At 43.4% G+C, this 12,943-nt stretch overlaps 1 protein-coding gene across 3 annotated transcripts in view; it reads right to left on the reverse strand.

Moving 5' to 3' along the window:
* The window catches only part of LOC133499693 (rasGAP-activating-like protein 1), a 27,424-nt gene continuing 14,481 nt past the window's right edge, over nucleotides 1–12,943 (reverse strand). For all 3 annotated transcript variants that reach the window (XM_061817975.1, XM_061817976.1, XM_061817974.1), the window contains exons 13-21: nucleotides 12,446–12,638; nucleotides 12,188–12,325; nucleotides 9,380–9,524; nucleotides 7,601–7,773; nucleotides 6,176–6,316; nucleotides 5,841–5,976; nucleotides 4,429–4,549; nucleotides 3,935–4,011; nucleotides 1–1,901 (exon numbers count right to left, since the gene is read on the reverse strand). In XM_061817975.1, coding sequence (XP_061673959.1) covers nucleotides 1,726–1,901; nucleotides 3,935–4,011; nucleotides 4,429–4,549; nucleotides 5,841–5,976; nucleotides 6,176–6,316; nucleotides 7,601–7,773; nucleotides 9,380–9,524; nucleotides 12,188–12,325; nucleotides 12,446–12,638 — 1,300 coding nt within the window. In that variant the 3' untranslated portion in view covers nucleotides 1–1,725. The remainder of the gene's footprint in view (nucleotides 1,902–3,934; nucleotides 4,012–4,428; nucleotides 4,550–5,840; nucleotides 5,977–6,175; nucleotides 6,317–7,600; nucleotides 7,774–9,379; nucleotides 9,525–12,187; nucleotides 12,326–12,445; nucleotides 12,639–12,943) is intronic.

Here is a 12,943-nt window from a genome sequence, read left to right on the forward strand (position 1 = left end):
TTAAAAAAAAACACACACAGAATTATCTCCTGACATCATTGTGCACAGTCAGTGAAATTTAATAAATATGCAAGGGATTTACACATCTTTACATCATAAATTACAGTAATTTCCAGCCTACAAGCTGCGACTTTTTTTTTCACACGCTTTCAACCGTGCGGTTTATGCGTGATGCGGCTAATTTGTGCATTCTTTTCTATAGGCGCACTCGAGTGGAAAAGGTAAGAATGAGGGCGGTGGAATATCTGTGCCGAAGAAGTGACGTATACTGGCCCGGTTAGCGCTGCGCTTGCGTTAGCGCTGTGCTAGCGTGTAGCTGCTGTGTTCCTGGCGTGTCTCAGTGATATTTACCGGTAAATTTCATTTTAATCAATCCTATTAGCGTTAGTGCTAGCGCGGCGCGAGCGTCAGCACTAGCGTTAGCGTTAGCACTAGCGTTAAACTCTGTGTACCGTCTTTCTTTGTAAATTACTCGTGTTTCAATATGGGCACTCGCGCCTTTGGCACAGCTGCGGCGTATGTACGTACCAAATGGTATTTCCTTTACAAATGTACTCGGTGAGGCTTGTAACCACGTGCGCTCTGTAGGCCGGGAATTACGATATACAGTTTGTGTTTGAAGAATACTGAATATTGTGAATATTTCACCTGTGTCGCAGCAAAATTTTAAAATAAGTTGTTTTTGTGTGCATATTCACTTGTCGTGTAGGCTGCCCATAGGTCATGCCTCCAAAAACTAAATCTGAGCCCAAAAGAAACCAAATCACTATTTTGGAGTCTTGACAATACCACAACATGAAAATGTAACACTGATTGTCATTTCTGGAATAGTCACGATTGTAAAGAATACTGAAGCTCTTCTATTAATACAAACACTTCAATTTAAAGAGTAAAAGCATTGAAAAGCAGACGGTGATTGCTTACATTAAATTGTATGATTTAACATCATGTATGGATGTAAAATAGATCTAAATTCACAAATATGGTAACTGGGATTTCACACGTCACATATTGAATTGCCAGCATTAGTGGCACCACTTTAAAAAAATTATTGCAACCTACTCAATAATTTGTTCATGTAATCCAAAATAATGTTTAATTTACTCTGTATGTAATCAACCGGGTGGCTGGATATAATATGTAAGAGGTAAATATTACCCATATGATATCATAATGCATCCTTAGCTGAAAGGAAGTACGAAGCATTTGATTTGAATGCTGATAGCACCAAACAAAAGCACACTTTTCTTGTCATAAAAGGCAACAATCAGAACATAATTGATATTGTTGTCATGTGGCAATGTTACCGATGACGATGATGAAGACGATGTCACTGCTACGTGGCAGCCATGGTCACATTGAAAGTGCCAATAAAAAAAAAAAAATCCCACTTTCACAAAGTTAAGCTTACATTACAACAACCTTTTGCATTAAAAAATGAAAAAAGTGTGACGTAGTGACTTGTACACTACATCAGAATATAAAACCTTATTTCTTCGCCCCTCACATTCAACCGCACGAGGTTGCAGGCCACGCGTGAAAAATATCAAGTCCAATCACGCTCCCTTTTATCGCCAGACGTCATAAATTGCCGGGGGCTTTCCTCAAGTCGCTGGCACTCAAAATACAAAGTATGGCCGACCGATTTGGAAACGCAGTAAAAAGGACACGCCCCCGTTCGCCCACATTTCCTCCCTCGCCATCTCGCTTGTATCTCTGAAGGATTTATTGAGATCCCTGTTCGAATCTGTTCTGCAGATTCGCAATTCCATTGGTGGAGTCCTCCTGGTCTCTGCACCGGAAGGTCGCGTGAGCCTGTTCTAGAGCCTCGATCGCCATTAAGAGCCGAGCGGCGAGGCTACGACCTGGTTTCGCGGGGTCCACTTCACATTCGGCGCCATCTACGGGGCAACAGAGATGTTACTTGGCGCTAGTTATCGAATAACCTTGTGATTGATTACCACCACTATGACGCTTCCCGTGAATCTGCATGTCATAAGAAACCACAGTCAACTATCCAAATGTATTTCAAAAGGTCTGAAAATGATTTATTGGAATATTTCTTCAGTCTATCAATGCCAGCTACAAATAGTGACAGTCGGAACAATTAAATGCCCTTCCACTGGATGGCAGACAACACAATCGCTGCCGTTCAGACAAAGGACGGTTATGGAAGTAAATATGTGCCGCCAGGATTTGAATTAAAAATACCATTGAAAATTTTATGTCGTAAAATTCACATCATGTCAAGGTGATCACATTTTCAATAGCTGTATTTCAGTTTAACTTATAAATGTTAACAAATACGGCATATAAAAAAATTCAACCTTTAAAATTCAAACGCAATATTTTCAGTGTCCTGAGATTCAACTGGCGATAATTCGCCGTCTGAAATTCAACTGCCTCCAATTTGCCGTCTGAAATTCACCGTCTAACAACCAGCCAATCAATTTACACTTTCGTAGTCACGTGACGTCACATACTAAGAAAGCGGAACTGGAAGGGCTGGGTTAAGAAGGCAGGGTTACCTTCAAGTCAAAACCCAACACTTAAACCCGTCACGGCTTTGCTGTCACATGAGTGCAACGTACAGAACCGACATCAGCTGATGGACCTTCCAAAATTGAGAAAATAGAATGACATTGTTTTAAATTGAGTGAATACCTTATACTCACTACAAAACCAAAACAGCAAATTGGTCAATTTATTCAACTATAGTATAATGCGCACCCCCAAAATTGACCTAAAAAAAAAAATCAGGAAAACCCTTTTACCAATGTACAATGTGCACCACGAATTTCCTGCTACCCATATGCTCAGAATATTAGGAATTATCTGTATTTATATTTTGTTAGGTTTGTACTTGTATTGTTTTTCTGTACAACGATCATTAATAATAATCATTGTGCACGTGGTGATGTAGACGTAATATAATATCGGGACAGGCCACAAGACACGCTTGTCAGAACAGAATCCCTCAACCGACTAAAATAAATGCTCAATGATGTTATAACATTTTATTAATACTGTTGATAACACATTAATTACAGTTTTAAGTCTTTAACTCTTAAATAGCTGAGCTTAAATAGCTTTCCTATGGCGTCAGGTGGCTATCAAAATGAGCTCAAACTACGTAGAAACGAGCATAATGGGCACATTTTAAAAACGCGAGCATTTCAATTGTGTGCGCTCTCCCGTTTATTTTTAATTTTTTATGTACTCATTACGCCCTTACTACGTAGTTTGAGCTCACGTTGTTTTGACTGCCGCGCTGCTTCCGCATCGCTCGTGTCAGTGATGACACATTTCGTTGAAAAGCGGCTGCACAACTAGCCGTTGTAGCAGACATTTTTTTTTTGTCTTAGTTTAAGTTAAAACAAACTCACGGATAGTCGTTTCTGATCTTTGGTGCAGTAGCAACAAATATGCTACGCTAACGATCGTAAAATGTGAAGCGCCGCCGAGGAGGTAAGAGAGCTCAGGTTGGGGGGCACATTACCGTAATATATATAATTGTGTAACATGAGACTTCAAATATCATATCGCTATGCATATGTATACCTTTTTTTTTAACCACACTATGTACCTCTATATTTTTTATTTGTCATCCATACCTAAATATGATGCGCTCTATTAACCTTTTGAAAATATTTTGGGGAAAAAATTGCACATTATTTTCGAGAAATTACGGTACATGCCCAGATTTCACACTGCGTGAGTACATTTCAAAGTAAGTCCAGATGCTATCACTCTTTTACTATAAAGATCGTCCTTGTAAACGTTTTGTTTTGTGCTGTGCCATGAGATTTTTTTTCCAATGTTTACGATGTGCCTTTGTTCAACAAAGGCTTGGAAAAATTGGAATAAGCCATGGTAACATTTCCAATAATTTGTGGAGTTGAGCTCATGGTGTCAGGTAAAAATGGGGCATCACCTGGGCAGGCGTCGGGGTTGACGTCTTCTGTCTTGCTGGCCGTCTGATCTGCATCTGCCTCTGGAAGATATTTTTTCCTACGGGAACATCAATCATGGCGTCATAAGCGCTCACTTGAAATAATTACCGCTGGAAGCAGCACAGGTAGTTCAAGCGTGCAACACAGACCTCTAGTGTCCAGCTTGCCAACTACAGCCAGACTCGGGGTGGAATTTCATTTGGAATCCTGCTGTACTTATGTAGTATCGGGGAAATTTAACTTCTACTGCTGTGCATTTGACACAGGCATGTTGGAAAAAGAGGCGCACAAGCAGTGCTGCACCTCTCAAGCTGGTTGGGGTGTCAGTGCCTTGCTCAAGTGAACCTCAACAGTAGTCACGGAGCAGACTAAAGTCCCTCCAAAAAATTTCAGTCCATAGCGGAACTCTTTGACGCGTGAGCCTTGGATGGCAAAGCGCAAGTCTCTACCCGAGCAGCTAGTGTACACCACTGACCTGAGTTTGTCTCTTCCCTGGAGAAGCTGCTTGTAAATAGTTTGAGTCTCCACATCGGGATCCAGGGGGTCACTCCAATCCCCCAGAGTCACAGCGGAGTGGGTTCTACTGCAGCCTGCAACTGTCAACCAAATATAGTTGAACACCCAATGAATGAATGTTTTTGGGATGTGGGAGGAAACCGGAACGCCCGGAGAAAACCCATGCAGGCACGGGGAGAAGATACTCCACACAGGCGGGGCCAGGATTTGAACCTCGGTCCTCAGAACTGTGAGGCCAACGCTCTACAACTGTTCCACTGCCTTATTTGTACATTAGTTTCATTTTACTGTAATTCCCAGACTACAGAGCGCACCTGGTTATAAGCCTCATCCAGTACATTTGTAAAGGAAATACCATTTGGTACATACATACACTGCAGCTGCGTAAAAGCCGCAAGTACCCACATAGAAACTTGACATATTTACAAAGAAGGACAGTAACAGAGAGATTAACGCTAGCGCCACGCTTACAGGGGTGGTTAAAAAAAAAAAATCATACCAGTAAAAATCACTGAGACACTGCAGTAACACGCTAGCACAGCGCTAACAGGCCCGCACCGATAAAAGTCACTTCCTCGGCACATATATTCCACAGGTCTCATTCTTACCTTTTCCGCTCGAGTGCCCCCTTGCGGCCGTTTAGAAAAAATGCACAAAGTAGCCGCATCACCGCATAAACCGCAGGGTTGAAAGCGGTTTACAGGCCGGAAATTGCGGTAATTAATTTACTGGTACATTACCTAACCACACGTGCAGATGTGACGCTGCAAACATGTTAAAACAATGGTATTTCTCTGCAAAATTTACAAATCACTCTTACAAAACACACATCCAGTGGCTTTGCAGTTCCCAGAATGCATTGCGCCATGCAATGTTGAATTAATGCAATAATAAGGCTGTAAACCGAACAGGGAATTGTTTGGAAATTTTTACGCGAGTGGTACTCATTAGTATCATTGATGTTGGTATTGTTGTGCTTATTATTCCGTGTAGTTTGTTAGAATGCCATTATCTTTGAATGATGTTGTAATGAGTTATTGTAATTAAAGAAAATTCTCCCTGATTATTCCCAATTTGAAATCATTAGTTTACCAGCATATTGATGTTAATTAAGAAGGGCAATTTAATGTACCACAAACTATTTTTTGGGGAAACTGAACATTTTAGACTGAAAAATATACAGCATATTCTGCAAAGATGTTTTTGCCGTATTTTTGAGAGGAATATTCCGCCAACCTAGCAGCTAAAGTTTTTCTATTAAAAAACTGATTTTGGAATGTGTGAAGAAATCAAAGTAGCCAATCATTTTCCTTTCGTTCAATTTAGAAAGATTGGACAATGCGTCGTCGGAAGTAACCGAATGAGGATTACCCGTGCGGTCCGTCTGCAGGCAGCAGGTCCACCTGCCCCCGCGGTGCGTCCCCGGGTGGAAGGACTGAAGCATGCGCTCGTTGTAGATGCTGACTTTCCTGATAGCCGACAGCCACTGGTTCAGCTCATTTACGTTCTGTGAAGACAAACAACATACTTTTTTTGGTTGATCGGTGCGTGAGGGTTCCCTTCCCCTTTCACAGGAAAAATGCTTTATCGGTTTAGGTTTGAAAATGAACTTCACGACTCTTGCATTTGCCTCAAGTCCAAATACAGTATTGCATGAGAGGTCAAGGTATTGCCTGACTTGTGTGTGTCGTGAGCAAGTAAAGCACCTTGCACTGGATGTACATGGTTTGCAGTTGGCCATCGTCGTCGTCCTGGGTAATGACCTGCATCACGTTCTGCTGCTGGAAGGCGTTTTCATCCACCCTCTCCACCGCGCGCACACAATGGATGGGCATTGATGCGCGCACCTGCAACGGTTGAGCCACAAACCGCAGCGTCAATTAAGAGGAGCACAATTACCGTAATTCCCAGCCTACAGAACGCACCTGGTTATAAGCCTCGGTACACAGAGTTTACCGAGGCTTATGACCAGGTGCGCTTACGCTAGCGCCGCATCACCGCATAAACCGCAGGGTTGAAAGAGTGTATGCGGTTTGTAGGCCGGAAATTACGGTAGTACAGAGCACACATAATCTGGGATTCTGATGAGTGTGCTCAGATTGAAGTTATAAATCCAATTAGTCAGGGTCAACCAATGGGGCGATTGCGGATGTAGGGGATTTAGCAAACCCTTCCTCTGGGAGGAATTGTGTGAGGAAAAACAACGAGATCGGCAAGGCGGCAAAGGACGCTTTTAAGTGTAAATCAGACGGTATCGACGGGGGCTCGGCCCGCCGAGAATGGAGAGCTCCAAGATGGAGGAAATGGGCCAGGACATTGTTTACAATCTGATTTGCAATGTTAGCATGCATATCCACAACCCTCAATGAACCCTCGCCTTTATCCTGCTCACACAAAGCGGAGGCTGCCTCAAAGCGAGCGCTTTCTCCCGCTCTCTTCTCTCCCGGGCCCCGGCTGCTGAATGAGGGGAGCTCATTATCGCGAATGCTAATAACGCTAACGAAGGCCTCACAAGGAGATCACCATTAATACACCAGAGCGAGCTGAAGACGACAAAGGTGGTTCACCCTGTTAGGTGCCAAGTGGCACACCATCTTACAAAGCGGATGCCACGAAAGCCCGTTGGCCACCCGAAGCCACGTACCATCCTCTCGTGGAGCGCGGTGGTTCGCTATCAACGTCACAAGTGGATGATGCTAAACAGCCGTAGATCGTAGTCTTAACGTAGCTTACAGGTAACAGATTCAAGCTAATAATAGACCTTAAAAGCAAAAAAAGCATCCCGTTGGTTTTTATAAACACTCAAAGTACTTCAGGAGTAATTATAAACAAATAGACAATAATTTCAGTTGAATTTATTTCTACCTTTGTGACTCAACACCTTCAAATTGATTCATTATTTATCCCTTGATGTCAACCTTATTTATCCACCCGTTCCTCTGCTACCTGACACCCCGATGCCAGCTGACATTAGGCATGCACTGCAAAAACTGCATATCCTACCAAGAATAATTTCTTTATTTCTAGACAAAAGTCTCAAAACAGATTTTAAGCTATGGCGCACTGACTGAAGGGTCTGTTCATGTTTTGGGACGGCGGGATGTTCTTTCTGGCAATTGCTTTCTAGCTACCTGCCAATCGGGCGTCTTTGCGTAAGAGAGCGTCTGGCTCGTCAACCAGAAGTAGCGCTTCTTGGAGGCGAAGCGGGACAGAAGCTGGGCCCCTTCCGCCTTGTGTTTGTGGAGGTATCCCTCTTTGACGATAACCGAGGGCAGGAACACGCCGCGCTGCGGCATCTCAGATACTGCAGAGGAAAAGAAACACTGAGCCAAGTTTGGATACAGCAAAACCTTGGAGCGTCTGACCATTATGAAGATACTTTGTCTGTCGGAACCTGAGCCACAAGAGCATTTGGATCACATGCCCTGCCCGCATCCACAAGAGTAGATTAGATTTAAAAACATATTTTACACACTTTCACTTGCTTATTTTGTAAACATACTTTTGCAGGCTCTTGATTGACTCACAAGGATATGCAGTTTACGACTTTTAAGCTATGCTGAGCATTTTGAAAATACAATTTCTATCGCAGATTATGCCAAACATGATTTTGAGGTTTGGATTCTACGTGGGTGCGTCAAGTTCTTCAACGCAGACATCGAATGCCTTTATGTACCTTACACTGTGTACTTGGGTACAATCAAGTAAAAACAGAAAAGGGACTTCTCCAACCAAATTGGAAGCACAGAGTTCTCTAAAAGGACTTGGAAATATGAAGAATTAAGACACTTTTATTGTCCTTTTCGATCAATCAGAACGGAAAATCTGCATCCCCTTTATGGCAGAACAGTTTTACTGTGCCACGGTGGAGTTCTGTGATTTATTTGCATTTTAAATGAAGATTTATTGAGGATAAGAGTCGATCAGTTGAACAGAACAGAATTTACAGAAGGGGGACAGAAACAAAGACAGCGCTAACTGTAAACAGAATGGGGGGAAAAAAATCAAACATTCCATATTTACAGGGAAAAAAAAAAAACATTAAATACGGATGTTGCATGAGACTACAGCGATACACCCTGTGAAGGAAGGACAGGACAGGACAGGAGAAAAAGCATCCAAGACAAGGATCCTGAACCCGGCTATACAACTGAAATGTGATGGGACGGACTAAGTGAATTCTAAACATCCATAGTACGAGAATTTCGTGGGGGTTACATAAGAACTTTACGTATACATGAGTTACTTGTTGCAACGACTGGGTAGTACCACATACAGTGAAAGTATACCGGGGGGGTTGGCGTACAGATACACACAAGTGAATTCACACCCTTGTGCATGCAAAAAGACCAACAGAAATGGCCTGTAATTGCTGTGTCTGCAAGGCAGAGGCAAAAGGACCTCACCCAACCAATCGAGGACAGAAGTGAAGAATTAAGACTAACCGAGAACTAAAAGGGCTCACTCAACATTCCTCAATCGTGAATGATTTATTAGCTAATCTGCCTCAAGACATTTCAACAAAAACATATTCCCCAGACTGTCCCCTATCGCCGTGTGAAGACCATATCAAAGTGGTGTAACATTCATCCACTGGAGGTGTTCAAATCGAGCACCGTCAAATGTCAAGATGACCTTTAAGCAAAATTTTGAGCGTTATTGTGCAGTTGAAGAATGAGACATAATTAAAAAAAAGGGGGGGATGGGGAGTTTTTTGACAGCACTCTACTTGCTGACACGACGGTCAAAAAGCAAGAAAATTGTGCGTCACTCTGACTCTCTGCCAAGTCATTAGTTGCGTCTATACTCGTAAATATTTTACCACAGAGCTGTTTATAATGCTGCAAAGTCACTCCTGACTGACTACATAAACTTCTACTTGACCCCTCCCCCACTGCAGGTTATCCTACCCGTGTCATGATCTACATCAATCAACTTGTCCAAGAAGTCCTTGACGGACGCCACGCTGCGCAGGATGATGGGATGAAGAGGCGCCATCCACTGCTCCTTTCCGTGACCGAGCTGGAGGCCCAGGTTGCCCACACTTTGTAATGCCTGACGACGACAAAAACACACAATCTGTACGCACTTCCATCACATTCACAACTTTGTTTTGCAACGTGCGCAGAAGCTGGAGTAGCACGGAAAAAAAAAAAAACTATCAAGCATGGGTAGAGCATCTAAAGCCAAGAACTGTAGAACTGCAGACATGCTACCCACTTCTCCACCGCACTGTTAAGTCAAAGTCACAGATGAAAAATGTCCCTGCGGCCACGCATGCTGTGAGGCCTTTTGTCCGGCACCCACCTGGCCGTGGGAGAGAAGGAAATCCCTGCGTACGCCCTCTCTGATGCCGTCTTTGAACATACTCTGCTGGCTGCACGTGGGCAAGTAAAAATAGCCTTTCCCTTTCACAGCAGCGCACCCATGGCAACGGCGCTTTAGCGCCGTGGTCAGCCGCCACGAAGACCACGTGGATTCAAGACTCCATGTGTGACCCTGACACCCTGGCCCATACATGCGGGTAGCTTTAAATTAGACTGCATGGAATCGGTTCCTTTCTTTTGCCATTTGCTTTTTTCATTTGAAACGTGACAGCCAGGCCAATATGAGAGGGAATCGAACAAAGGGTCCTCAGTTTACGCAGTTCCCGATTTACGATGTTTCGAGCTTCCGAACAGCTTTCAATTTACGAGTTTGGGCGCACTGTGAAAATACTGCGGATCGAGACGGCTGTGCATCCAGTTAACATCTTACTGTATTTTAATTGTGGCCTGCAACTATTTTTCATACAAATATTTACCATAATATTGACTTAATCTATTGGTTTAGTTCAAGATAGGCGCATGCTGACGTACACACAAGTTTGGGTTGCTTCATCACACTTGGAATGGAACTCAACTGTAAAATCAAGGACCCCTGTAACATCCTGTACAGTTGACCCCTGTTATTTACAGTGAAGAAAATAAGTATTTGAACACCCTGCTATATTGCAAGTTCTCCCACTTAGAAATCATGGAGGAGTAAATAAATTTTCATCATAGGTGCATGTCCACTGTGAGAGAGATAATTTAAAAAGAAAAATCCAGAAATCCCAATGTATGAATTTTTGTAACGATTTATTTGTATGATACAGCTGCAAATAAGTATTTGAACACTTGTCTATCAGCTAGAATTCTGACCCTCAAAGACCTGTTAGTCCACCTTTAAAAATCCGCCTCCACTCCATGTATTATCCTGAATCAGATGCACCGGTGTGAGGTCATTAGCTGCATAAAGACACCTGTCCACCCCATACAATCTGTAAGACTCAAATTTGTAACATGGCTAAGACCAAAGAGTTGTCCAAAGACACCAGAGACAAAATTCTACAACTCCACACAGCTCGAAAGGGCTGTGGAGAAATTGCCAAACAGCTTGGTGAAAAAAGGTCCACTGTTGGATCAATCATTAGAAAATGGAAGAAGCTAAATATGACAGTCAATCTCAATCAGAGTGGAGTTACATGCAAGCTATCACCTCGTGGGGTCTCAATGATCCTTAGAAAGGTGAGGAATCACACCAGGACTACAGGACAGCACTTGGTCAATGACCTGAAAAGAGCTGGGACCACCGTTTCCAAGGTTACTGTTGGTAATACACTAAAACGTCATGGTTTGAAATCATGGATGGCCACAGAAGGTTCTCCTGCTTGAACCAGCAGATGTCAAGCCCCGTCTTAAGTTTGCCAATGACCATTTGGGTGATACAGAGGAGTCATGGGAGAAGGTTTTGTGGTCAGATGAGACCAAGATGGAACTTTTTGGTCATAATTCCAGTAACCGTGTTTGGATGAAGACAAATGATGACTTCCATCCCAAGAACACCATCCCGACTGTGAAGCATGGGGGTGGTAAGCATCATGCTTTGGGGGTCTTTTTCTGTACATGGGACAGGACGCCTGCACAGCATTAAGGAGGGGATGAGCGCGGCCATGTAGTGTGAGATTTTGGGGAACAACCTCTTTCCCTCGGTCAGAATATTGAAGATGGGTCGTGGCTGGGTCTTTCAACATGACAATAACCCGAAGCACACAGCCAGGAAAACCAAGGAGTGGCTCCGTAAGAAGCATATCAAGGTTCTGGCATGGCCTAGCTCCAGACCTAAACCCAATGGAAAATCTTTGGAGGGAGCTGAAACTCCTTGGGACAGCCCAGAAACCTGTCTGATCTAGAGAAGATCTGTGTGGAGGAGTGGGCCAAATCCTTCCTGCAGTGTGTGCAGACCTGGTGAGCAACTACAGGAAACGTTTGACCTCTGTAATTGCAAACAAAGGCTACTGTACCAAATATTAACATTGGTTTTCTCAGGTGTTCAAATGCGTATTTGCAGCTGTATCCCACAAATAAATCATTAAAAAATTCAAACATTGTGATTCCAGAATTTTTCTTTTTAGATTCTCTCTCTCACAGTGGACATGCACCTACGATGTAAATTTCAGACCCCTCCATGATTTGTAAGTGGGACAACTTGCAATATATTTAGCAGGGTGTTCAAATACTTATTTTTTTCACTGTACGTGTCCAAAACATGTAAAGGACAGAACTTACACTGTGGTTACAAGATGAGCATGCGAATAACTGCTCTGTGCTGTGTTTTTAGGGAAAAAAAAAAAATTAAAAAAAAAAAAGAAAAAAATTGTACATGTAGGAATCGTGTATGTGTGTGGTAAATTCTACCTTGGCCAGCAGCAAGAGTGTCCTGCTCGTGCGTGTACCAGCATGCTGCTCCCTCAGCTGGAACAGTTTTGGAGTGAGGATGGCAGGAGCAAAAAAACGCAGGAAAAAGAAGCCACTGATGGCGAGATATTTCACATCCTGTTCAACATGAGATGAAGACGACAGGCCCCATTAAAACTACATAAAGATGTACACGAAACCTGTGCACTGTGACATGCGTTCACGTCGTGGCTTTCCTCGACACGGAGGCACACGGACCTCGTTCTGCGGTTCAGCAAACTGCTCTTCGACGCGCCTGTGCAGCTGTTTGAAGGCCACCCTCATGACGGCGGGACATTGCTCGACCGAGCCCACGATTGAGTCAACGATGCTCGTCAAGTAGCTTTGCAGCATCTCCACGCTGCTGTCCCGCACCTCCGCCTCCGACACTGCGCCCTTAAATGAAATTCGCCTTCCCGGAAGAAAGGAAGACACGCTGTATCAAAGGACTCCATCCAAGACCCTGGCTCTAGGACACTTACAATTGAACAAATCCATTAGTTCATTAGTTAATTAATTTGTTATTACGCCCACACCTAGCCATGCCACAGACTTGCCTACAAGGCAAACTGTAACATTTGTTAGCGCATCTTGCTCACGAGAGTTTACACATAAAACATCCTGCCATCGATATTTATATTCAGGGAATGAAAACATTTCACAAAAGGACAGCATGTGTGGCTACTGCAAGAAGTCGACGATGTGGGATCCTGGATC

Source organism: Syngnathoides biaculeatus, chromosome 4, assembly GCF_019802595.1.
Source record: "Syngnathoides biaculeatus isolate LvHL_M chromosome 4, ASM1980259v1, whole genome shotgun sequence".
NCBI classification, from domain to species: Eukaryota; Metazoa; Chordata; class Actinopteri; order Syngnathiformes; family Syngnathidae; genus Syngnathoides; species Syngnathoides biaculeatus.